At 36.3% G+C, this 27464-nt stretch overlaps 1 protein-coding gene across 1 annotated transcript in view; it reads left to right on the forward strand.

Annotated features, from left to right (window-relative positions):
* The window catches only part of TMEFF1 (transmembrane protein with EGF like and two follistatin like domains 1), a 108003-nt gene that overhangs the window by 36904 nt on the left and 43635 nt on the right, over window positions 1–27464 (forward strand). Inside the window, exons 2-3 of the mRNA XM_026110307.2 lie at window positions 18479–18588; window positions 23116–23245. Coding sequence (XP_025966092.1) covers window positions 18479–18588; window positions 23116–23245 — 240 coding nt within the window. The remainder of the gene's footprint in view (window positions 1–18478; window positions 18589–23115; window positions 23246–27464) is intronic.

The following is a 27464-nucleotide window of genomic DNA, read 5'->3' on the forward strand; positions in this document are numbered from 1 at the left end:
ATAGTGGATAACATTATTATCTACATTACGGTTTTCACCCAAATGTCTGTGATCACTTTACAGCTGTAAACATCAGGAGTCTCATTGTATAGCAGCAAAATACTGCAGAAAAACAGTTAAAGCTTGTCAGGCATTTAGCAATACCTTGGGAAGGGAAAATCTGTGTTTGGACTCCATTTTTGCTACAGAAGGACCATATTCCATATTTTTTCATCTTCCTTTTGTCCTCTCTGAACTTTTCTCTGTCCTACCGCATCCTTTCTGCAATAATGGACCAGGCAGCACACATTAATAAAAAGACAGGGTACACTCTAGATTATATGGTGGCATAATAATGTTCTCTGGTTTATTCTTTGCTCTCTTCTTAATAATTCAAAACATTTAATTTGCATTTTTTATCACTGTTAAATACAGAGCTGACATTTTTGTAAAACCATCTATTATAATGCCAGTATTTCATTCCCAAATGGCAATAATTGTCTCATGACCTATCATTAATATATATATATCAACACACACACACACATATATATAGGTGCATTTTTCTCCATACATGTTACTTTACATTTATCTACATCAAATTACATCTGCAATTTTATACCCTGTCACACAGTCTCATAAGGTTCCTCTGCAATATTTCTGTTAGCCATCGTTTTTATTACCCTGAATAACTTGATACCACCAGAAAGCTTTTTCACTTTACTGTTCATATCCTTTTCTAAGTTATTTATGGATAGGCTGAAGAACAGACCTGAACACAGATCCCTGCTGGACTCAGCTGGTAATGTCCCTCCCACATGAAAATTGACTATCTGTGCTTACCCTCATGTGTCCTTGGTTTCAGCCAATTATTTATACATGTAATCAATCCTTTGGTGCATCAGTTTATTTAGCACTTTTGCTGAAGACATTTATGGAGTGTGCTTTTGGAAATCCAAGGATCTCCCTTGTCTACCTGCTTCTTTACCTCTTCAAAGAACTCTAGCAGGTTTATGAAGCATGAATTCCTTTTACAAAGTCATATTGACTCTTTCACAGCATATCGTATTTATCTTTGGTTTTTCTGCTTGTGTTCTTCTGAATGCTTTTCTGCTAATTTGCCTAGGAGTGCTCTCTAGGAACCCATTCAAAAATTAAGAATTTAAAAACTTACCAATCCTCTAGTACCAAGCTTTTCTGTGTAAGAAAGGAATTTGAACCTCTCCATGTCTTCACAGTAAATACTGGTGCAAAGAAAGCATTTAGTTCTTGTTACATTTCTGTCTTTTCTAAAGGCTCTTTCTTGCTCTTTGAGTGTGGGCTGACAACCATTATGTACAACCACTTGTGTACACTGCCTTCCACTGTAGAGACCAACCTGACTGTAGTCCTTTCGTATTATATCAGTTGTAGCAATATTAAATAATGTTAAAAGACATCTTTAAGGTGTGGTTTGCCCCATTGCTTCTGTCATGTCAGAGGTCCACTGTTCTGGGTGACGTATAATCTACAGGAAGAATCCTTGCATAAAGGATTTGGATCTAAGATAATCTAAAATGTAACAACCAAGCGTAACAAAACCATTTTCATCTTCTCTTTCTGTGATTTCTAAAAGTCCCTGGGGATTTTTGGAGTCTATGAATTATACAACTCTACACCCAGACAGCAGGGCAAAAACACTCATGACACCTTCTGCAGTTCTGATCCCCTGGTTATCCAATCTGGAGAGCTGGTTAGAGTGTACTGAGACATCCTTTTGCCTCATATGCTCATATTTCCTTCTTAAGGAGTTCAAACATGTCTGGGGTGCTTGCCCAAATTCAGAACTTGGAAAGCTAAGGCACTACTTAGTAAGTGTAAATCCTACTCATATATCAGAAAAGTGCATTTTCATGATTATTATAGAAAATATTGATTGCTATAAGGTAAAAAGATATTGCAAAAAAGATACTAACACAACATGTTAATAGACTAGTTTTAACATAAATAATAAAGTTGTAGTACTGAGTAAGTGTTATTCAAGAAATCCTCTTCAAATGCCACTGAAAATAAGAGCACAATACATGATGCTTTAAGACAAATTTGAAGTGTCAGATACAGGAAGTATAAATGCCATAATGATGAGAAAGTAGTGTAAAAAGTACAAAATCTAGGCAGTCTGAAATATAGAAAATACTCCCATAATAACTGAAGCAATGTTTTCATATTTGAGTTTTGTACTGTATGGTATGGGAGTTTGCTTACAGAGCCTATTAAAGAATTAGATCTCAAACGAAGATACTGGAAGAGAGAAAGGGAAATGTTATATTTATTTTTAAGAGCTCATTTAAAGAATTGTTTGAATCATATATAATAGAAGGCATGAGGCAGAATCAGAGGATGCCACCATCTTGCTACTCAGATAAATTAATACGCTGGACCTAGGAAAGGGAAGTTGTTTTCATTTCTATAAATACAAACAAATCCTGTCAATGCCATCATAAGTTTTGTCCACTCATGTAGAAAATATAAGACACTCTCTTTTTATAGGTAGTGTTTCCAAAGACACATCTACTGACCAAACACTGCTTATGCATTTAATGTTATGTTAAGTAGAATCATGTTGCATAATTATATTTTCATATGATCGCTTTTTTGCTTCAGATTTGCTACTATCTTTATTCTCTGCCTTTGTTCACAATGAGATTTGGTCCCCTAGTTGGTTTAAAACTATAGGGCAGCTATTATAACATTATCCTACAAAATACTAGAATCCATTTTTACCCAGCTTCTTATTTGTTTCCTTAAAAATTGTTATTTTTACTTTTAAGATGTTCTGAATGTGCATGGTGGTTTCTGCAATACCAACACAAATCAAATTTGATCTACTCCAAAGGGTAGACTACCTATGAGCTCAAAGCTAAATATAAGTTCCATGTTGAATGTTGATGCTAAGTTAACATGAAAATAAGAGGAGAAGACAAGCCTACAAGAGGTAGGTGAAGTAAAAATTAAAGCAGAGATGATTGCTCACAGGTAAACAAAACAAAATGGAATAATATTTCCCCTCCCACCATGACAAGTTTTAAATTGTTGACAAACTTCTACAGTATGCTTCTCAAAGATGAAGTTTTCAGCCTATTTTATTTATATCTTATATTTTAATTCTAGCTTTGAATTATGGATCTTTTCAGTCATCTTAGTTACACAAAATCATTCCATTGTTATCCATGAAAATGTGACTCTATCTAGTTAGTTTTTTCCACATAAACAAAACAGGGAAGATGCACATAGCCTTACAATGCCATTGGAAATAGAGCAGATTGAGTGAGCACTGAACCAAGTCACTAAGTCTTCTAGCTGCATTACCTTAAAGGTCCTTTCTGTTCACAGAAGGATGCTGTCCAGCAATGCAGGATGACTGAAATTAATATTCTATGGTGAGAAGGAAGAACTGAATAGCATAAGGAATCAAAACATATTTCTTTAGACCTCTTCTGGACTTCATGCTTTCTGAGCTAGATAAAAGTGGTAAAGCTCAGTCCAATGTTCCCTTGCCCCTGCATGCTGAAATAATGACCCCCGAGCACCTTTAGTTCGTGTGCTCAGCATAGGAGCTTCTTATTGTTCTCATTACAAAACCATAGCTCAGGCATGTACAGGGACTCAGCCTTGGTAATCAGTGATAAGGTTTTACATGAGCATATTAATAAGTGTCTTACGATGTCATTCTACGTTTTCATATTAATGTGTTCGTTAATGGCTGCTTTAAAAATCTGTGCATGAAGTGGGAGGAAGAGTATGAAGTTTTAAATGCAAGAAAAAATGTAGAATTATGTGTGACCAGCAAAAGACAGTATAAAATATTCACGCTGTTCTAAACAGTGAGTGTTTTTAGCCCTCTCTTTTTCCCCAAACCACTTTAAAAGCACCAAGCTGTGGGCCCTTTTGTCTTACGTTAAAATAAAGATATTAAACTATGTTTTGAAATCAAATTTTAAAAGACTACAGGGCCACTAAGCAATACTGAAAACATATTATTTGGCAGAGGTAAGTGTAATTTCTGACCTCCTCCAAAGACTTTTTCCTCTTATTTATCATTAATGACAGTCATCCTTTTTCTGACTCTTTCCACTACTTTTCATTATCTATTCTTTTTTGTATTTTGATCTTATTGAATTACTATTTACCTTGCTTTTTGAATTTGTGTTCATTTGTTTTAAAGTCTCACAGATGTCTTAAGTATTACAGTGTATATATTAATAATATTCTTGAAGTCCAGTGCAGTGGCACAATATTGTGCAGTGGCACAATAGCAGATTTATATGTCTAATATCTTATTGTTTCAAGAGCTCTGATGGCCTCACTTAGACAAAATATTTTTCCGTAGTCACCAAATCACTAAAAGACTACTTCCAAGTCAGTTTGTGTGGAGAAACTGCCTGAGATGAGGAAAACTTCTTAAGAGCAGAAAGTTGATAAAGTGATTGCATAATAACACAGCAGAAAGCCGTATCAGGTAGGATCTGTTTATAAAAACTGTGTGCTAAGAGGACTTGGACAAGTTTCCTTGACATTTCTGTACAGTAATCTTAAAAGGTCACTATTATGACTACTATGTGACTTCTCTATCCCTAAACAATCTTGTGTGTATAACAGCTTATGAAGCTTTTAGTATCCTAAAAGTATATCAAATAATTCTTTAGATTGTAAGGATCATTCTGAAAAGCAGCATTCCACCAAGTGGACCATTGCAAACTTCTTTCTTCTGTATGAAAGGGGCCAAGGTACAGTGCTGAGTTTCTGCTGGGGTTTTCAAACACCTTTAGGCTCTCTCTGGACTCCTTTCATATTGGCAAAGGGAGCTCTCTTCAGTCTGTTCATGGGGCCATTAGAGCCAGTCTGCTTTAAATATGCATTTAATAGGTCCAGAGGCCCCAAACTTTTTTAACAGTCCAGTGTGTAGACAGAAACACAGACTTAAAAAGAAAGGGGTGGCCAATGGGCTGTGCGCAGAAAGCCTCATTCTTCGAACCTTCTGCAAGATCTTTTACCTGCTGTGAGAATCTGTGAAAGTTCATGTTTTGTTTTTTTTTTCATTTTTCAAATTGACAAGTAAAACTGACCTTTGAATTAGCTACTGAATCAATACATGGCTCTAAATGTATTCAGAGGCTTTGTTTGTCCTCACACTTTGAATATCCAAAATAGAAACAAAGTGATTGTTTGAATAATGCACAGGAGATTATAACAGTGTATACAATTAAAAATTAGTGTTAATATATACACCTAATTAAAACCCTTCTTTTATATAGCCATCTCTACAATTAATTAAATGAGCTACTGGACTACATATTCTAGTGGAAGGACCTGCAAGATTCATTCATGTTCCAGTGGATTGTATGTTTTGCCATCTAAGAATGCATGATGTTATATGTCAGGTCCATTTCTTACACTTTTATGCCATAGTTGTAGGTTGTGATTTAGAATTATACAAAAGCAATATTGACAATATTCATGTAAGCATTAATAATAAATTTCCACATATATATTATTATGAATTTTGTAATATTCTTATACCAAAAATATTGCCTTTCTGAAATGAGCCCTCCCTTCGTTTTCTCTCCATACCTCTTAAAGAAGCTGTTAAACAATTTACCTTAAGATTTAAAGAGAAATTAGGTATAAATGCCAATTGCAGAGCTAGTTAGAATGCTATAGATGAAAAAATGTTATGTTCTTCCTGTTGAACTTTGCCTATTTTGAGTAACAAGTAAAGGTAAGCAGGTTTTTTTTATAGGGAGTATCCCAAAGTAACTTGAAGTTTTTGCAAAGTACCACTGTACTTCATTGTAGGCTAAGTGATGCAATAGCATAATGCAATTTAAGAATGAGTTCCTAAATTGCATTTAATACATTTCAGTGCTTATCACTTGCAAATGAGAAATAGCCAGAAAGTGTATGACATCTGTTGCACAACACATGACATTTTTCCAGTACCAGGAAAAATACAAAACTAAGGGAGGAGCTTGGGTATGAAAAGTGTTTTTCCACCTATAGCAGATGGCCAGATTTCTAATCTAGAATTGTTCTTGGAGTTTTGTCATACTGCCATCTGTCTCCACAGCCACAACAGTGCAATAACTCTATCATTTCTCTTAGACAATGTTTCCTGAGAGTGAATTTAATGCCTAGCAAAGTGTTGAATTTACAGCTGCTGGGAGCAGAATACCATACATAAGAGAGGGACAGCAAGCCCTCCTGAGGTCTACTGACTTGGTTACAAGCAAGGTTTTGTTTTTGTGAAACTGATGTGAACAACATTTGGGAGTTGGAGGGAAGATGTTTCCAGTTCTTTTTTTCACTGTCCCTTCAATAATCCTGTGTACAAATCACCAACATTATTGATCTCGCAACATAAGATCATGCACAAGGAACATGATGGAGATTATTAAAAATGTTTGTAATTATTACCATGGTAAGAAAGCTGTTTTCTGTAAGATTTTTCTTTGTCTCATCTATGTTAGTCTCTATATACATTGGAAATTCTAGTGCAAACAGGCAGTTGTAATGTTATGTACTTTGCCACAAAAGGTTTTAAAACCATCTGCTGATCTATCTGTTATCGTATTAAATTGGAGTTGGTGGCCCATCTCTGTAGAGCTGACAAAATTGTTTGCAGAAGTAGCACTGAGAAGCTACTTGTGACATTGGAAATATTTCATTGATTTTCTTTAGTGACGGCAAGTCAAACTGTTTCAGACAGAAGATGGGTTTCAGTCACTGCTAACTTGAATTAGATTTGAAATTCTGATCTGAGGGTGAAAATTTTGCTATCCTATGACAAAAACCTGAATTGTCAAGTCTCATTTGTATTCTCCGTGTTCTGCAGTAGCTGGGAGGTTATCCATACATGAGATTTAGTTTCTTTAAGAAGTCCTTGTGCAAGTCCTTGGCTGTCTCTTCCTTTTTTTGTAAACTTAGAAATAAGATTTAGCATTGGTTTAAAGTTTCCAGAATCTCGCAAAGCTTTCAAAAATGTCTGAGGAAAAATTGTTACACTCAGTGTTTTCAGAAGACAGTTAACTTGCTAGCATGTTTGGAAAGCATTATTCCTAATAGAACTATCAAACACATTTCTGGGTTTGTGTGGCATTATCCTTATTACGCTCTATGAGAGCTGCACAGTTTGAATTCTGAGCAGTGATTATCTGCTATTGGAATACAGCAGATGAATTGTACAAGCTGCATTAATACAGCAACATACCTCTTCCATTAGCATTAGTAGCCTTAGTGAGTTAATATTCATTCTTCTCTACTTTTTAAACTGACAACCACATCCTCTGTAAGTCTTTTGTTTCTGCTCCATTTTAGTGATTATAATGATTTCCCAGATGTAGTAGTGAAGACATTTCTGTTAAAGAAAAGGTGACCAAGCTGAGGAAAGATAACTTTGCAGCAAAACAATTGGAGAGGGACAAGTTTCGATGTGACACCCTGGCCTGACCTTCTGTTGAAGCCATCACCAACCTTTGATGAATCATTTTACCTCTGTATACCTTTCTTCCTCATCCAGTGAAATGGATATGATAATATCTAATTTTTGTCACAGTTTGTATGACTTCTCTGCTTATGCTGTAAGTCATGGACTGGCTCTTATCCATGTCATTCAGAATGGGGATCTGATGTTCATTGCAGCCTCTAGGTATTGCAATATTTCACACAGTTGTTAATGATGACTAATGCTTAAATTTAAGCTATTTAGAGGACACATTTTAGACTTCTGCTATCAAATCATCATTCAAACAGCAGCATTTTTCCTTAGAGAGTGAATAATTAAGTGTAGATTAATATACTATCTGACAACTTTTTGTCAGATATTTTCTGCCTCTTTTAATGAAAGCTTTCAAATACGAGGAATAAATGGCATCTTAAAATATTTCTCCATACTGTAATTCTACACATTTGTCTTCCATAGACCAAAACTCTAGTCACGTTAATTATTATTTGCATAAAAATTAGGTCCTCAAAAAATTTCTTCTGCCCCTGATCCTACAAGCACTTAAATACAGTTTTAATCTTTCACATGATCAGTTCCACTTAGTTTTAGATCACACAGAAGCTCAAGGTTTGGTTTCTGCCTAAGTGTTTATAGGATTGGAGCCTGAGATTATGTATATTCAATAGTAAAATTTAATTTCAAATAGGGTTGATTGATGTTCCTCATCCAAAACCACTGTGTAGAAAATAATACTTTTCTGGAAAATTTACCAAAAGTTTAACTGTTTTTCTTTTTTTATATAAATGCGAAAGGAAAGGATTTTGCATTCTAGATATTTTCTCTCTGTTCTGTCTTTTTAAGAATAAAGGAAAAATGTAGGAATAATGGAAAAGTGGAAGAGAGGAAAAGTAGCATGGGAACACTATACAGATACAGATCTGAACACAATACAGAACACCGCAAATACTGTTACTGAAAAGACTGGGTTTTGGAATATATACATACATATATATATATATGTATATACACACACACATACTTATATTTAATTTTTTTCTGTTTTAATATTTCTATTTTTTATGTTTTTCCCACGAAACATACCCTTTTTTCGCAATCAGTTCTAATCCGAGCAGTATGCAGAGTGTGTGTAATAATCTGATTTGTGCTGCATAATCTATCTTAGTACCATATATTGGTTTAATCTCCAAAGTCCATGAAAAATTTATCTGTTTCCTTTGCACTGTTTTTCATTACCCTTATCTGATCTCTTATTTTAAAAAGTCACTTTTGAGTTTATTTTAAAGCTTTGAAAATAAGTCACAAGAAAATGGCTCTCAGAAGGAAAAGTAGATGTAAGTATATTACACAACAACCTCTGAGGCTGTTCCACAACTGTGGGCAACATTGCCTATGGTGCTCTGAAGGGTCAAGGTTCGTCTGCTCTTTAGATATCTCTCTGACTTTGAAACCATATGAAGAGTAAGGAAAAGGGAAGGTGATGAGATTAATGTAGTGTTTATAGTTGGCTTTGATTTCCCAATCCCCTCAATGTCTTTAAAACAATAAAACAAACAAGAAAAAGAACACAAGCAACTTTCCCTAGAGGAAAATGTAAATCTATATACAGAACCAGAGCTTATATGCATCTTTCATTGTTCCAGAAAGGTTCACACTTCCATTTTATTAATATTTTGTTATCCAGAGGTCACACAGATGAAAAAATAAATAACCTTTTTCAAGGCCCAGCTATTTTTGCTGCCAGAGGAAACATTCTAACTCTTAGGGGGTATTATTGAATTTTTATGGTTTCTTTTAAAAATTATTAAATTTTTGTGCTCTGGAATTGGAATGGAAACAACTCCAGCTTTATGTTGGGACTTCAAGAACATTGAAATCAAACATACGTTAACATGACCTTGAGTGTGAAGTAAATGTGTAAGCTTTGTGGTAAATGGACACACTTCTGACATGCTCAAGCTTCCATTGACTTCAGTTCTTGTTTCACCAAGAAAAAAGTAATGAACAGGCACTTTCGTTGCTTTCTTTGCTGTTGCTCACAGAGCTAAATGCTACCTTTTCTGACATAACAGCATAGAGATCTGAAGGCAGGGACTGGGAAGGGGAGATAACTGAAAGCTTTATAGAAAGGTGATGTTTTCATTGCATCAAAGAACTGTTCACATCAAGGCTTGTTTCTGTTCTGCTGCAAAAGAAATTGAAGTGAGCAGCGGGGCTTTTAGCTCTACAGCTGTTTAGATCCATTCCGCATCCATCCCCCATCTGTAAACAAATACTTTAATTGTGAAGGCTCTACAAGGCATGAGGCCTCTATTGCAGCTCTTGGTCTGGCAAATAGGGCCATCTGCAGAGCAATGTATTCAAGTTTTGTGCCAGAAATAGGATCAGAATTTGTCCAAATCTGTTTTGCAATTTTGAATCGACTTGAGTTTCATATATCACTTACAGATCTAAGAAAAAATTGCCTGTAATGTTTGTGGAGGCTAACTAGTCACCTCAGTGTTGGTTTTTACCATTCGTTTACTTTTCTCAGGCCTTCAAGTTCTTAATGAGTGATACTACTACACTCTTAGTAAAAATGAGAGCTCTGCTGTTTTGGAACGTTTTTTTTCATTCCACTGTAGGCTTAGGAAAATAATTGTTAGATTTTTCTTTATGAACAGGCCTAAAGAGTTCACTTTGATTTGTAATTAGCCGTAGAAAGCTTTCTTCAGAAAGAAGATTTGGTAGCAAAAGCTATCACTTCCTTAGGAGCAATATATTTGCCTGTTTGACTCTTACACTGGTAATGATCCTAGAAAGCAGGTAAAAAAAAATCGCAATATGGGAGTCAGGAGAGAGGAGGCATAGACACATACAACCTTAGCTGGAAATGTTTTGGGTATTTGAGCATCTACCACATGGGCATTTGAGCATCAGACAGAGAGAGAGAGCAAGCAGGCACTGAAAAAAGAACAAACAAGATAATATGTTCCCACTGACTGTACGTGCACATGCTCCACAACAGTCAGGAATTAACAGCCTAATATATGCAAATGAAAAATTTCATAGGAATAGAGCTAGCTGAAACATACTTGGTAAAGTCTAAGAGCACTATATTTGAAGTTACTTTACCAAAGTGCATCCCTTTATATAGGCATTAGCATTCAGCCACTTCCTGAAACTAAGTAATACATCAGTTATCTCAGTATATTTCCTTGATAATCAAAGAAGTTGGTAATCAAATCAGTTGATTTGATTTGACTATCAATCAAATCCGAGTATATTTCCTTAGTAATCAAATTCAGGTCTTAAAAGAAGCTGAGAAATTGTATTTGATATGGGATAGAGCCATGGCACAGAATAGGTTCCCTTAGCTAGATATTTGACACTTTCCTACATTGGAGAAGATCTATTTTATCAGGATATCTTGCAATTTCAGAAATAAAAGCAGGAGTAATATTATTATGGGCATTCAGCCCCCCATAAAAGTTAATGCTACAGCTTTCCTTAGCAGAGTGGTTCCTGATTTTACCACCTCCTGTGCAGTGTGTAATCTCTCTGAGCAGTCCTAAAAAGTCCATGTGTTTATAAATGTTTACATGAGCAAAGTCTGTTTTCTAAGTCACAATGTATAAGGACATTAAGTAGCTCTATGAGTTAAGAAGAACTAATTACCCCTAATTTTGCATGTGTTCGTCATTTTGTCCCCTTATACACCCCCTCAACTCTTCTGATTACCAGATTTGGACCCTTCTCCTCCAAGCAGCCACTGATTTTTCATAAACTTGTAGGAAGTTCATTACCTCTGAGGTCTCTACCATTGTCAGATTTGGCTGAAATTGCCCAGTGAGTGCAGAAGTTACTGGAAAAGAATGTCAGAGAAGCATTTGGAAAGTCATTGCTCTTGTACAGCCTTGGTTTCCTTAGAAACTAGACTTAAGATTAGTAATAAATGTTGTAATCAGTTTCTTTGTAAATTATCCATATAAGCATGTTTCTTTTTGAATATTTTGTTTTACACAAAAATATACAATGACATACTGACTTCTTTATAACAGCCTTGTGTAATCATATTCAACAATTTTTTTAGCAAGACAGATTCTGGTTTGTAAGCAAGTTTTGAAGCCAGTGCCTTGAATAGTTGCTGACAGAAAAACACACCAGATTCGTGTTCTCATGGCCAGATTACCATACTATCTAACCTTGATACATACAAAGGTGTTTGTGAGAGAGAAGACCATTTGAAGTACTCATTGCATCTTTTTACTGTTTTCAACTAATTGCACAGCTAGTTGATTTGAACCATTTGCTGAAATATTCACTTACAGAATATACATAATTTCTGAAATATTGTCAAAGCTTTTAATACAACAAAAAAGTGCCTCAATTTTCTCTACAAATACATTTTTTTATGATGGCAACAGAAATGCACCATGGGCTGAATTCAATATTTTGACAGAACTGTCATCCGTACACTCATCACTATGACACTTTCCTTACTTTTTCACATTGAATAGAGTTAGTCTGAGGTATACTGGTAATGTGAATAATTGCGGTGTGGGCGACTCTCACGTTCAAAGGCAATCTTGTTACCTTGCTGTGTGAGTGCTAGTTGTTAAAATTTGCTATGGTTCCCTATTGTGTGCAGGAATGCTAATTACTTTAGCAGCACATACGCATTCCGTTCTTCTCTGTTTTAAAAGGAGATCATGGTAAGAGCAGGAGCCGCTCACACACTGTATTCTGAGTTGAATTATGTGCAAGTGAAACATTTTACAGACATGAGATTTGGAAAAAAACCAGAAGTTAACACTAGATGTTTCCTTAACATGGTATTGATGGCAAATGACAGAAATTTACAAGGCTGAAGCAATATGTGCTGGATTGTTTTAAAGTAAACCATCTTCTCCAAATAGGCATGGAAAAACACTTCACCTTCAACATTTGGTGTGTTAGGCGAATTTGGCTCCTAGTTTTGCATTTTGCTACAGAAACAGAAAACAAAAGTTGTGGCACTGTCAGGAAAATGCTGATGAATGTGGCACACCCAAGCCGATGGAAGAGAAATCCAGTATGCGAAGAATCTTAATTTCTAGTCTCCTGGGGGGGAGAAGAGGAGGGGGGGGGCTGTTTCACATTTCTGCTGCAGAAATTAGAACTCTTAACACATCATTTCACTATCTTAAAAGAAGCCACACAGTCTCCAGGAAAAAGCTCTTCTTAGGTGATCTTATTAACATAATGCCAGTAAAGGTAATACTGCTTTTCAAACTCTACTAAGGCTTGGTCCTTGCTTTTTCAGTGGCTCTGCAAATGGACACAGTTGATTGGGAGATTTTTTTTCCCCTTAAACTTCTTATTTCAACTTGCAAAGTGGGAACAGCACCCTGAATGTTGCTCTGATGCTCTGAAGGGATCAGAGAAAGGGTAGCGGTTGAGCTGTAAAGATTAGCTAAGGGAGGGAAGTGAAAGAGAGATGTGGTAAGAACCAACGGGGAGTTGAAGACCTGCAATAAAATGATTAGGAACAAGTTCTGTTGTACATGGCTGTAACATACATTTACCAGTGAGATTCTCTTTGTACCCAGTGGCTGAAATGAGGAATAACTTAATCCCATTGCAAACATATACCAGCACTTTGCCAGTGTCAGAACAAATAGCTTACACATTGGGACTCCTATAGTTTGATTCTTGTCCATAGTGTGTGTGCAATAGTTCTGTCAGCATTTACATGATTTACTGCAGCTGTGGCTGTATTAGGTGTTCTTTGAAAGAGCAAAAGGATGGGACTGAGATTGCTGATTACAACACCTAACTTTATGTTGTGTACGTGTGCGCATGTGATCTAAGTGTCTGGGTCAGTGTCAAAGCCACTGTAGTCAATGGAAATATAAAGTGACTTAACTAGGACCGGTTGAGATGCTCATATGTCTGCACTGGACTGCTAGGATCTACAGGAGAGCTGTCCTGTTTTGTTCTGTATTGGCAGCTGGAGGCCAGCTCCGATATCCTAAGGGCATTCAAAATTTTCCCCGGAGAATCTTTTTTGTGGTAATTTTGTTTGCCTGTGATGTCATCTTCATGGTTTAAGTTGACAGGTTGTGCTTGGGAACAGTTGAGACATAGGCTTATCTCTGGGTGTCATCTTCATTGGGACAAAAGAGAGGGACTAGCAGGTGAAGTTTTATTCAAAAGTTTGCTCTAAGGCATGGGCTATTATTTTGTCACATGAGCAGCTCAATTCAATAGCTTCCTTATGGGAAGGATTTTCTTTTTTGTTTTTTCCCCATTAAGTTCTCCAACCAACCTGAAATAGTTTTCTAAACTGAGAACAATCACAAGCCAGAGAATCCAATCCAGAGTCACAAGACTGACTGCTCAGAAAGAGTAGTTCAGATTTTGCTGTTCAGATTTTGACTCTCTTTGGTGAGCCTGACTGCTCATCCAGTCATCATACTACTTTCTCAGGGTATACTTTGTGGACTGTACCACACTGTCCCACAACATAATTACTCATCTGACCAACCTGGCCCAGGGATTCATACACTTCTAGCTTCTCCCAGGCAAATGCTGACCCACTCCTAGTGTTCCTCACAATTTCAGGGGTTCTTTCAAACCCTATAGTATCAGACCCTTTCTGGACTTTCCCAGGTCTGTCTTTGTGTGTGTATATGACCTCCAGGGGACACATGCCCTTCTTTAATGTCTGGCTTCATAAAGAACAAACAGTTTGAAGGGCAGAAGAGCAGTAGTAAGGTGCCTCACACTATCTTGCCCTTTCCCTCTGGTGAGAAAGATGCAAACTGCTTTCCCTCTACTAGCAAATGTTTAGGTCATGAGGAAGTGGGGGTGGTCCTGGCAGCTTCTCAAGTGGAGTTCTCTTCCATAGGAAGCAGAAAACAAAGACAGGCAGGCAGAGAGGGGTTTTCCCAGCCACAGCAGAAATACTTAAGAGGGGCAAAGCTGGCAGTAGTTCTAGTAAACATGCCTGCTCACTTCCACATGGAAAAGGTGGTTTCTTTCCCCGTTGTCCACTCACCTTTACTATGTACTAGTGCCAACCTCAGGAGACAATGAGTTTTTAAAAAACAAATTGCTTATGAAATTACTGGATTTGCCCACTCTAAATTTTATTTTATTCTCTAGGTATCCAGCGCATGCACTATGTGCTTGAACTGCAAATGTGATTTCGTCTTCAGGTTCATAATTTTAACATGAGTAGTTTACCTTGGTGGTAAAGGTTCATGCCTCAAAATAATACATATTGAGGTCACAGCCAAAAAGGCAGTCTCCAGTTATTTCTGTTGGACTATACTTTCAATTCTTTGAGTGGAGACAAAATGGAAAAAGCTTTACTTGATTTTTAGTGGTCTCATGTTATCACAAGGTGAATTTCTTTCAAAAGAAAGAAAAAAAAAGCAAAAAGATCTTGACGTGGGTCTTTGCAGCCAAATTCCTGCAAACTGCTGTGTGCAAATCAGACATCACACCATCAGGAACTGTATTGGCAGAACAAGCAGATACTAGCAAATCATTTGTAATACCTCATTTCAGGTCTTTCGAGATTAATTTTATCATAAATTTGAAAGCTTGATTTAATTGCACTAATTATATTTTCTTCTGGGAGTTGATGAATTACTACTTACCCTCTTCTCTTGTATGCAATTAATCATATCAGGATTTTCTCTTATTAACACCTGTCTTGGAAATAAGTTGTGATAGGCATTAAAGAAACATACAAGAAATAATCCTAAACCATTTGCTACATGTTCTTACTCCTTTTGTAGGTCCATTCTCACATATAATGATAATGATTCCATTCTTCTGGAAAGAATTGCAGAAACTCCTTCTTAATTCTTTTTCTATGGGGATTCTATTCAAGAGAGAGCATATATTAGACATGATCTACCGTTAGTTTTCAAATCACTCTGTTTACATTCATGCTCATTTATTCATTTCTGAATAAAATGCAGTAGATGTGAAAGTCATTATGGCTACCACACTTCCCAGTACTTGTGATGCTATCGAATATAATTGTATACATGTCAGAGCTTTGGTTTTACTGTTGCTTAGAATTTGCTACTGAATGGAAACAGGAATTAGATGACATCCTATCATAAAAAAGTTCATCTATCACATTCAAGTGCCAGTCACCAGGATATCTTGTCTTTCATACAGTTTTGGAGTATCATGTTGGCTCCTGGTCTTTGAACAATCAGTAGCAGTTCATTACTTTCTTGTTGAGGGTTTTTCCCTATGGAAAGAAGCTTATAATCAGTGTTTATAATTTATATTGAAAGAAACATAATTCACCCCTAAAATTAAGGGGTGAAATTAACTGTCCTTTCTGTCACCTTAATTCCTCCTGAGGATATTTTTTTAAAACAAAGTCTCAGTTCATTATGTTGGGGGGCAAAGGCTGATTCCCTGTCCCCATCTTCACTTTTCCTTTCTAATTTTGCTCTGACACCTTTCACTTTCTCACTGTCTTTTGCAGTTAGAGCACAAACTAAGTTAGGCACAAGTACCTCTCACCCTGTTGCTGAACTGCTAGTTGGGGACTGCTTTTGATTCACCCCGGATTGCTCCCCTCCCATGCTAAAAAGTTAGATCACTGCCCTGTAGAGAAGAGACTCCATCTAGCAACCAGGAAGGTGGATAGCTGTCAAGGAAACCTCTGTGGGGCAACAAGGACAAGGAGTGGACAGAGTGGAGACAAACACAGGTGCCCCTCTTTTAGCCTGGAAAATAGACAGAGGTTGAAAGCAAGCCTGCATGGAACAGCTGGGGCAGTGGAAATCATGTAGTCCCACAGGATTTGAAGCATGAATTAGAGTTGCCCTGGGGTTTCTTTCACTGATATATGGTATCAGGCAACCCTGTGCATAGCACCCAAGTACAGCCATTTTGAGAAGGGAGGCAATCAGAACTGGAGCCGATATGTGTTTAGTTTGCTAGGCTCAGAAGAATAAGATTTTTGAAAGCTGTTAGCACTGTAATTTGTCCATCTGGTTATTCCCTTTTATAAATTATGTTCTCTGAAATGCAGTATGACCAAAAGGTGCATTCTTCTTTTGTGTATGACAATCATTTCCTCTTAATTAATCTTGACAGTTTGTTCATCTTCATGGAGTAGATCTTCATGAGGGGAAAGAAATGTACATTTCCTTCAGGAACAAATTATGAACACAAAAAACTGAAAAGCTGCAATGTTCTTTCACATTAACTCAGGTCCTACAATTAAGCAATCACATTTGATAAATGGCGACATTAAGAATAACATTAGAGAACACGTGCACATGGTTGGTATGGCAACCAGGATATCTAACTATCAAATGGCGTAGACCTCACACTGCTCATTTATACCTTCAGGAATGATGGAGATATAGAAAAATATATATTTTTTAGAATTGTATTTTTTAGAATTTTTTGTCATGGCTAAGAAAATACAGGACTTATCACTGGATGGTCTGTTGAGCTATACTTCTGTAACTTTAATACTATGAAAAATTATGTAATTATGCTATAAGAAATATATAAATATATAACATATTGTAACAATATATGATATATTAACTATTATATGCATATATTATGTATTTTATATATATAATATAGATTTATATATTAGGTATAATACAATTTTATAATATAATAAACATATTTTATAATATACGTAAATATTTATACACATTATATGAACTATTACATAATTTTAAATTTGTTTATATAAATTATGTGGGTGGGTGTATAATGTTATATAAACCTACAAGAACAGATTCAGAGTGTTACTGTTACATCAAAGTCTTGACATTATTGTGAGCAAGGGGGTGACTTCCTGTTTAAGATTGCAAGTGAATGTAAGAATTATTTTCTTCTACTTTTGACCTCCATTTCACAGTTTCTGAATGGCAATTTTTGGTGTTTTCTTTAATCCAATCATCTGGATAGAGTTTGCTTATTAAAAGTTATAGAAAATATTTTAAAACATACAGCTGTGAATGAATCTGTTAGTGGGTGATTTTACTATAGGGTTCTGGAGATCTCTGACTTGCGTCAAAGCACAGAAGATCTTTCCAAGGCATGTCATTCAGTGCACTCTTAAATGGGGACAGTGGATTTTCCCAGACCCCTCAGTGTTATTCTCACTTTTTCATTGCAATCAATAATAACAATACTATTCAACTGAATCTAGCAAGATCATATTTTGGCTAAAATTGACTGCTTCCATTATCCCATCTGTACCTTCTGTTGTTCTTTCTCCTATATACAGTTCAAATCAAAAATCAGGAGAGTATATTTAATCTCCTTCAAAACTACCCTTGGATGTGATGCCCAAAAAGCTTGACACCAGTTAAGCAGCTGTTGTGTCTATGGTATTGATTTATACAGTCTCTTTGTTCCTTTGTGCTCCTCAAGTCAGTTAGCCTTTTGTACCTCTCCTATAAGCTTACTGAAGCAGGAAATGTTTTATTTTTATATATTTTTACGTAGCATCTTAGACAAAGAGCTCCGGTCCTTTACTCTGGCTCCTACAGTGCAAGTAAATTATAATATTTTATGTGCATTTAAATATATTTTTAGCCTGAAAGACAATAGTGTGGATTACCTGTAGACTGGAATACAGGGCAGAAAAATTCTGAAGAAGTTTCTTCAGAATTTCAGCCTTTCTTCCTTTTCAGAATCTCTGTGACAAATCAGGCAAAAATATATAGTGGGTGAGAAATATGGGCTACTGCTTGTGTAAGGGTTTTGACTCCTACTAGGAGTGGAGGACACAAAACATGATTTTGGCAGTGTAAACTTGCACCCACTCTGAAGCTACTTGTGTGGTGAAGCAGAATTTAGCCATGCCTGCTGTGCCAATGAAATGATTCTCCCTCTCGGGAATAGGATGTGGCCAATTCCATACAGCATATGGGACAATTCAGTGAGTTTAAGAACAAGACAGACCCTATAGTCTCAAAAATTACTTATGTTACAATTTCTTTTCTGTCTTCTTTTCCTTTTTTTGCATAGAGTTAAATGTAAGAGAGCCTGATGTAAGGGTGTGTGATGAATCATCATGTAAATATGGAGGAGTGTGTAAAGAAGAGGGCGATGGCTTGAAATGTGCATGTCAGTTTCAGGTAAGGATTTTTCCCCTTTTCTGGCTGCTTTTCCTGCCTGCTTTTTCTGGTGTATTGAAGTATTACTAGAAAGGCCATTTCAAAAATTTCTCTCATCAAAATGCTTGTGTAATCCAGCCATATCCTAATTCTTCAGTTTTTAATTACATTTATTGGGATTATATGTGACTGAGCTTTACATGGTTGTGCTCAGAGAGCAATTGGTGAGTACACCTTCACGTCAGTTCCCTGTTTAGTTCTGTTAAGTCAGTCTGCATCGCAGATCGATGTCCAGAATAAAGGAAGGCTGCCATATGCCTGACACCCATGGTCCTTTCCATCAGGATAGGTGGAGATGGGGAGCACTGGATGATACCTGCTCTCTCTGCCTTCCCCCTTCATCTCATCCTGCCCCTGAGATCTGAAATGAGAAGGAAGGTGACCTAGATGAAGTTTTATAATTTGAATCCAGTATTTCTTATAGAACACTAGCACTAATATTCGTATTTGGAAGATTCTTCTCTACTCTGCTGGTGGCCAAACATGGAACTTTTTACCATGGAAAATCTTAGGTCATTGTGATTATTTTTCTCGTCATATTTCTTACCTAGATAGTTTGCTTGGCATGGCTCTCTGCACCACAGAATCTCCTAGTCAAATCATAGGGGCAAGGTGTGTATTTTGTCAGACTCCCCAAATTCCATGTCATTCTTCTGAGACATAGGCCATAATAGTTTTAATTCCTGTGTGCTGAAAACAATAATAACAACAACTACATTTAAACTGGACCCAAAGAGGAACAAAGTACAAAAGTACAAAAATGTACTCTGGCACTGTGTGTGGGCAAGTGAAAATCAGATAATAACAGAATCACCAGTGATCATAAAATTTCTTGATTGAAAATGGTAAATTAGCCCCACTCAGAAAAAATAGTGAGATTTAATTTTAAAAAATCCTCTGAGCTCTTAAAAATTAGTAAATATCAATTTCTCATAATTTGGCTTATTGATTTTTGAACCTTTAATATACATAGTTCATACTTTTTTATAGCTAACATGGCAATCCCCCCATCCGCCCACTTTTTAGATAAAAGAGAATACTGAGATTCTTTGTTTTCATAATTTATATCCAGGATAGAAATATGAAATATTATGAGACTCTTGGTGAAACTGCAAGAGTTGTCAGTGTTATTAACCAGCTCTAGGGTGAGCCGTCCTTCAGAGTTTTAAAAAGATTCTTGTATTCTGTTTACAATAAATTATAAATCAAGAGGAACCAGACTAGCAACCATGTGCATTTGATCTTACACTGGTTTTAGATTTTAGGGTATCAGAGCTGGCTTTTGATGTAGTGAAGTTTAGGTGGGTGTCTATGGTAAGGGCATGCTTTCACTTACATTCCATAAGAACAGTGGGATCTGATTGCCTCTTAAAATGAGAACAAATTCATCAGCCTTCACTCTAGCTGTAACTTTTATTTACGAAGAATAATAGAATCAAAACCCAGTAATGATAAAAATGCAAAGAAAATCAATTCTAAGCTAAGCAAAGATTTTGTTTATTTTATATAGGTGGTAAATCTGATGGCTCCCTTATATTGAGTTCATGAGGAGTAAAACAGGAGCTGGCCACCCATGTGATAAACTGATACTTTTTCTTGAGAATAACATAGGATTCCAAAATAGAATTTTTAAGCTAATTAATAAGCTTAATTAATAAGCTTCCTTGTATTTCCTGAAAAAATTATCCTGTACTCTAAGGAAAGAAGTCTAAGCATGAGGAGAATATAGTGTATTTTTCAGACATAGCAGATTGAATTCCTCCTGGAGCTCTCCACCTTTATTATACAGCTGAAACTAGCATCTCCAAAATATCCCCCCCCAAAAAAAATTCCCAGCCCAAACCATTACGTTCTCTACATGCAAAGCCATCTAACAGCTAGTTAGATTTTTTTGTTGGCTTAGAAGGTCTGGTAAAGGAGTTGGACAGATTTGTGTACAACGGTTCAATTAAACATACACTGAAAGGAGAATGTGGGGATATAAGGCTGTTCTCCATAAATAGCATATCCTATCCCCACAGCTGGAGACAGAGTACTTGGCTAAATGAACCGTTGGTCTGATTGATTAAGGCATTTCTTATGTTTTTACAATTGCAGTTAAAAAAAATGTATTCTGGAAAGAGAATTGCCTAACTAAAACACTCTCCCTGTTGAAGGAGAACTGTCACCAGGTGCAAGGCTAATGAACCTGGCTTTCCTGGCTGCTTGTTAATGGGAAGTTTTGGTGAACAAAGGGGCACTGTTTTTCAGAGCCACCCTTAAACTGCTTTAATCTAGGGCAAAGGCTAGCACAATCTGTCCTTCAAATTCAAGAAAACGCATACAGATCTCAGTTTCCTTTCAGCCATCACCACTCCTTCTCCATCCCTCTTGTACTAAAAAAGCCCCTTTGCCTAAGAGAATCTGACTGTGTAGTCATTCCTGGCCTAGTATCATTTCTTAACTTTTTAGTCTTCTAAAACTTTAAATAGCAATGAATCATAGGTTTTCCTCTTAGGATCCCCTTTGGAAATGACTGGCGGGCAGATTTCAGTGTTGTCAGTGAAACATGTATAATGCCATGTCAGCAAAAGCTCTGTGGGACTCTACCTCTCTGAACACCTTGCAGGCTTTCTCTGCCTTGCCATGTCATCTACTCTGCTTAAGTGATATACTGAAGTTTGAGGCTCCAAAATTAAATTTGCAAATCAGATCTAGCAGAGGTGCTAAAGGCTTCTTCTAAGGGTTCTGCACTCTGCTTGCAGTGACCTTAATGATATCCTGGCTTTCAGCAGCCCTAGCCATTATAAAGGATACTTCTGTTTTTATTATAACTGTGAGGTGAGGAAAAAAAATGTGTTCACCAAACTTTTAAAAAGGTCTTTTGCTGCAATTTGCATGATATTTTACAAAACTTAAATTTAAAAAAAAGAGGTAATAATCAACATCCAATGATGGATATCCAGACAGCCCAAATCACTAAAGAATTATCAAACTGTAAAAAAAAAAAAAGGAATCATTTTGCCTCCTAGTTTTTTACCCTTGAGACAGAAACTGGAAACTTTTAAACATCACTCGGCAACTTTTAGATTGAATTGAAAATTATCTGTTGGAAAGTATTGTTCTCTAAAAAGAAGTCTCCTTTTCATTTATTCACTAATGCTGAAATATGACAGGACTGAAGGCTGTGATAAAATGTCTGCAAACTCTTCAATAAATGAAAGTATCACAAAACTGTTAGAAATATTTTTCAGAGCTGGCAACATGATTTATTTCCATTTGTGCATGCTTATTTCATTCTCAGTTGGTAATCTTTGGAAGGATGACAAAGGAGGAAGGATAATTTCCTTCAAAATTGAGTATTTTGAGGTTTTTGTATGCCAAAATCAAAGATTTTTCAGTCACAGAGAATATCATTTAGAATTCGGAGAAGAAATTGTTGCCACTCTTTGGGACAGTTTAGCTTAAATAACATTTTCTGTGTGTCAGTTCTCTTTCACTGGGTGAGCTGTATCAGTTTAATCATACATTTTACATGTTTAAGACACGGAAATTTGAGGGCTAGACTGTATCTTTGTTCATTGTTTCTTTTTTTTCCCCCCTTGGGATTTTAAAGGTGCAAAAGACGTCTAGAATTACCATTATCATGTAAGCCCCTAATAGGGCAACGTGTATTTTTCCATTCAAGGAAGTGGGGTTTGGATATCCAGGTCAGTAGGAAGTGACCTGGCACTCACTGGTGCCAGGTGGAATGGCTATGTCAGTATGTTTCCCAGAATATTTTTGTACACATTATACATATAAGAGGCACATAGTCTGTCTTTCTTAGAATGTAAAAAATGGTAAAATACAGGCTGTCCCTGACTAAACCAGTCCAAATGATAAATTTTCTCTTCTTCCTTTTCTTAAATTATACCAACCCAAATGACTTTGAGCTCTATTTTTCCGTACAAAAGTATTATTATAGTTATTGACTGAGTAGAATGGACTCATGATACTCATGAATGTAATGGGGATGGTGATTGTTTTCCATCTCCCTTGAGAGACTGTTCTATGACCAAAAAGATCAGCAAATCCCCCCTTAAACAAAGTTCACTTTAAATTCTCCTTTGCTCAGTTTCATCCCTCAGTGCCTAGTCATACATTCTTATATTATCTTGAAGAAGTCTTCTCTTTCCTCATTGTTTTTATCCTTCAGATCCTTGTAGTTGCTCATCATATTCTCTCCAGTCATTTTTGAGACCCACTATAGTTATTCAGTTATTTTAATCTCTCTTACTAAATTAATATATTCAGTCCATATGGAGTTGGACTATTATTTCAGTGGTCTGACATGAATACCTACAGTGATATTAAGAAACTCATTTTTAAAAAATTTCCTATAGTGAACAGAATGCTAATTTATTAGCGACATCATATATATACAACTATCATCCTGTATATTAACATGCAGCTGAGATTATTCACATGACTTTGTAGGACTGAGTTGCTTTATAATTTCTTTTTCAGTGTCACACAAATTATATTCCTGTTTGTGGATCAAATGGAGACACTTACCAAAATGAGTGCTTCCTTAGGAGAGCTTCATGCAAGCATCAGAAAGAGATAACAGTGGTATCAAGAGGACCTTGTTATTCTGGTATGTAAGGCATCATTTCATGTCACTAATAAATGAGGTTATAGGGTTGATTTTTAGTTTTGCTTTTAATTCTAGAGAGATTCATTTTCATGCTTTTTGTACAATGAAATAATGTGGAAAGCACAAGTCCTCTTTAATGATGAAATATAGTTATACAGAAGAAATCTGATATATCTCTGTTATGCTAACAGGTAAATAAATGAAAACACTGAAAGGAGAAATACTTTATTTGAGACAATGCTGGTGAATGCTATAGGGGAGCTTTGATATTAATTCACAGGGCTTACAACAGAATTATGCAAATTCCAGTTAGTCATTTCTTTAGGACTCATTTTTGGATGTACAGAATTAGTGTGACACCCAGCAAGTGACATCCATCATCCTGACTGCCACTCTACCTGTAACCAAGGTACCATTTTTGACTAATTTCACTTTGGGTCATCACATCCAAGGTGTGCTTTGGGACATCCCATATCTTTTGATACATAAAAGTTATACTTTGCTATTATTAGACCAAGTAAGATAGATCTCTCTAGTAGCCAAAGTGTAACTTTGTAGACCAAGTAGACATTCCTAGCTAGCTTTACATTTGCTAGTTTAGTAATAGATGATAACTTAGGGGCAGCAGGCTGGAACTCAGTGGTAGCTGTAATGTTATATTTGGAAATCAGGGTAAATATCTGGCAGTTTAACCAGGCAAAGTTCCATGCTGCTGCTCTGTTGTCAGTCCCAGAGCTAGCTAATTTAAATCAAGCTTGGCTACATTTACATAAGCTGCAAAACACCTCTGACTGCACCATAGACCTCTCCCAAGTTTCGGTTCTGTTTACAGACATCCAAAATGACCTATGACTCCAGTACTAGAACTAAGGAAACCTGTGTTCTGTGCCCAGCTCAGCTGCATAATTCCACCGTACTTCAGACAGATGACTGAATACACCTTCTTCTTCGGTCTCCCATCTGTGAACTAACTCCAAAAGCCACAGGAATAGGACAAAATCCATTATAATTTTGAAGAACTCACATATTCCAATAACAATACCCCAGAAGTAGATTGAACTGAGACTGTGTAAATATTTTTTTTTAATTTCATGCACAATTAAAAAAAAAGAGTCAATGTAAAAGGTTTTTTTTCTCTCACTAAAGTAAAGCAGTAGGAGAATGTTTTGGAAAACAAAAAGAATTGTTTATTTTTTATATGTGATTTATCCTACTAAGAAAAAGACATTCTGAAATGAAAAATTGATTCTTCTCAGTTTCAAGTCTCTGCTAATCACTATGTCACTCCACTTTGAGATTTTTTTTTAACCTTCCTCTCCTTTTCTTTAAGTCTTACAAAAAAACAGGAAATGCAGCATAATTTTTAGCAGTCAGTGTAATAGATCAAGAAATGTACTGAGACACAGTTGACTAGAAAGTACTGAAAATACATTTCTGAAGCTGAGGGTGTTACTCAGGCTTCATATTGGATTTACACTTGTACAATTTACAGTGCTTCAGTGGATTTCTACTGAAACTCTAACTGTTATTTCCTAAGTATCTGACATCCTATGATTAATTTTAGAATATTAGATCATAAAAGCCATTCTCTGGAACCTATCCGTTCTATATCTATGATAATAGGTAATTGTGAAGTCAGGATATTTGTACTAGTGATCTGTAAAACATATACAGTGAGAATCAAATACCTAAATTTGAAAAATCCTTAATACAATCACATTAATTTTCAGCTAATGCCTCAGAATTTGCTCTGAAAATGCTTTTTTCTGAGATGCCTCTAAGAACTAAGTAGATATTCACTAGTTTCTTATCCTAATTTCAGTTTTTCAAAACAAAGGCCAGTTCTATCCTGGCAGGATATACAAGAGACAATAGGATGAAATTCCACCTGTAGTGTGATACATTAGGACTAAGTAGTTTTGAAAGTACGTCAGAATTCTGAATCTCATACAAGAGTAGCATACTTCCCATTTGCTAGGGATTGTTCCTTTCTGAAGCTATGGTAGTAGAACAGGCTATACAGAATGGTTTAGTCAGCTTCCTATTACCTATTTCTTGTCAGGTAACATTTTGATTACATTTTTAACGTCATGATGGGTTATTTAACAGCATATTGATATATTTCATTCCTTTGTCCAAGTGCTGTCAGAGATGAGGGATCCCAAAATAAGCAACATTAAAGAAAGTAAATCCTAGGTGCTTTAGGAATTAATAAAATGCAAGTTTTTTCATTTAAAATGTTTTTTTAGAGAAACGTAAGAGAATGTATAACTGAAGCTCTGGAGTTCACATATAGGGGTCTCAACATTTTCAAAGAAAATTTTCGTATGAAGGGACATTGCTCTTTCAAATATGTGGGTTTACAGAGGTGTTTAATAACCATTGACAGGAGCTGTGGATGACTAGGGTCTGTGATTTTCAACCAGTACATGTAGGCCCATATTTGCAGAGTACAGAAAAAACAGGAAAATGAGTGAAATGCAGCTTCAGTGTTCTCTTTGACCAATACCTAGGTATACATTTAAGAAGTGATTGATAGTAAGCTACATAAAATTTTGTCCTACAACTGACTTGGCCTTTTGTACTCAAAGGAATGAGTCATCCAGCCTATGGCCGAGTGGAGGTAAATAGGGCCCTTGCTCTACAGTAAAGTCCCTCCCAGTAGTACTACCTAACGATATTTCCTATCTTCCACCACTTTTCCTCCTTGCTCTGTGGTTCATTTCCCCAACAGCTGGAATTGGGCAGCTGATTGTGGGATTATGTTGTGTATCAGATCAGTGAACTACTCCAGCATTTTTTTTTAACTTTTTATAGACTTGTATTTCCCGGTCTTATCAATTTCCTATTTGCAGTACAGCCCCGTAAATGCAGAGATGGGAACGTACAGCAGGTCATGAGGAGATGGCCATACCCAAACCAGGACTGCTGCCAGACTCATGGGATCAGCAGCCTAGGTGCTGACCTGAAGCCTTGGTCAGTTCAGAGAGGATGACATTAAACTGAAATTCATTCATGCTATGTCACCTGAGGATTCTCTACCCAAGGTTATCCTGAACTGGCTTGCCAAAGGGCTATAAGAAACTAGGGAGAGAGGGTGGTCAGTGTACTCACAGTGTTGAGAAGGAAGGTTGCAAAGTCACAAAGATTTCTTCTGCCTCTTTCTGCTGGTGAATTCATTGTGTTTTATGGATTTAGAAGAAAAAAGTATATTAAATAAGAAATGGACTTTTATGATTCATTCCTAAGAATGCATGCTCCTGTTAGCCCACACGCAGTGCCAGGATTTTGACTGCTGCCAGATTTATATTATATGCACGTAAAAATGAAACCACACAATAATATAGTACTTGATATTTGAAAATACTGTACTTAGACATTCTCAGTGGACTGCATATATTTGGAAGGCATAGTTCATTGCTTTTTATGTAGGGATTTCTAAAGTTTAAAAAGAAGTTATTTGCTAGAAACAAATAATACTTCTATTACATTCTCTTCTCTGCCCCCCATTTTCTATTTTATCCCTTTGTGATACATCACACTGCAGAAAAGAATGATTCTTATAAGACTGGCTTTAATTTAATGTTCTTCAGTCTGAAGTAATCAAACTGCTACCCTGAATCGGAATGCACAGGTTTTTACCGTGAGTGGTTATTTCTGTGGGACACTCACAACAAAGCATAATTAGATATACACATTGTCCTGAAAGGAATATATGCTAAATTTAATCCTTTTGTGGGAGTTAAGGAAACTCTAGGCAACTCACTTCTGGATTTATTAACTGTGAAAATAACTCTTCATGCTCTCCCAACAAAGCCCCCACAAACCTGATATAAATCATACATTTATTTTGATAGTTGACTGGGAAACTTATTTCTAGATTTGTTGTGGTACAGGAGACAATACTTAAAATAAATAAATAAATAAATAAAGCCCTCTTTCTAAAGCAGCTGTGTTTTCCTATCCAGACTGCAATGAGGGCTTGCAACAACATAGCATCTCCCTTCTGTCATTAGGAGGGAAATGTTTTGGAAGTAAATAGCAAGGCTTACATAGATGTACCTCATCAACACATGCCAGAATTTAATATCTAGTGCTTCTTTTGTAGGATATAATTAACCAGGAAATCACTAGCTAGATCAAGTAACAGCAAAAGCTTTTTCTCCAGAGATGTAGAGAAAAATGGGCATTCCTGCTGGATAGCCTGGCCCAGTGGAGG

Source organism: Dromaius novaehollandiae, chromosome 2 (genome assembly GCF_036370855.1).
Source record: "Dromaius novaehollandiae isolate bDroNov1 chromosome 2, bDroNov1.hap1, whole genome shotgun sequence".
NCBI lineage: Eukaryota > Metazoa > Chordata > Aves > Casuariiformes > Dromaiidae > Dromaius > Dromaius novaehollandiae.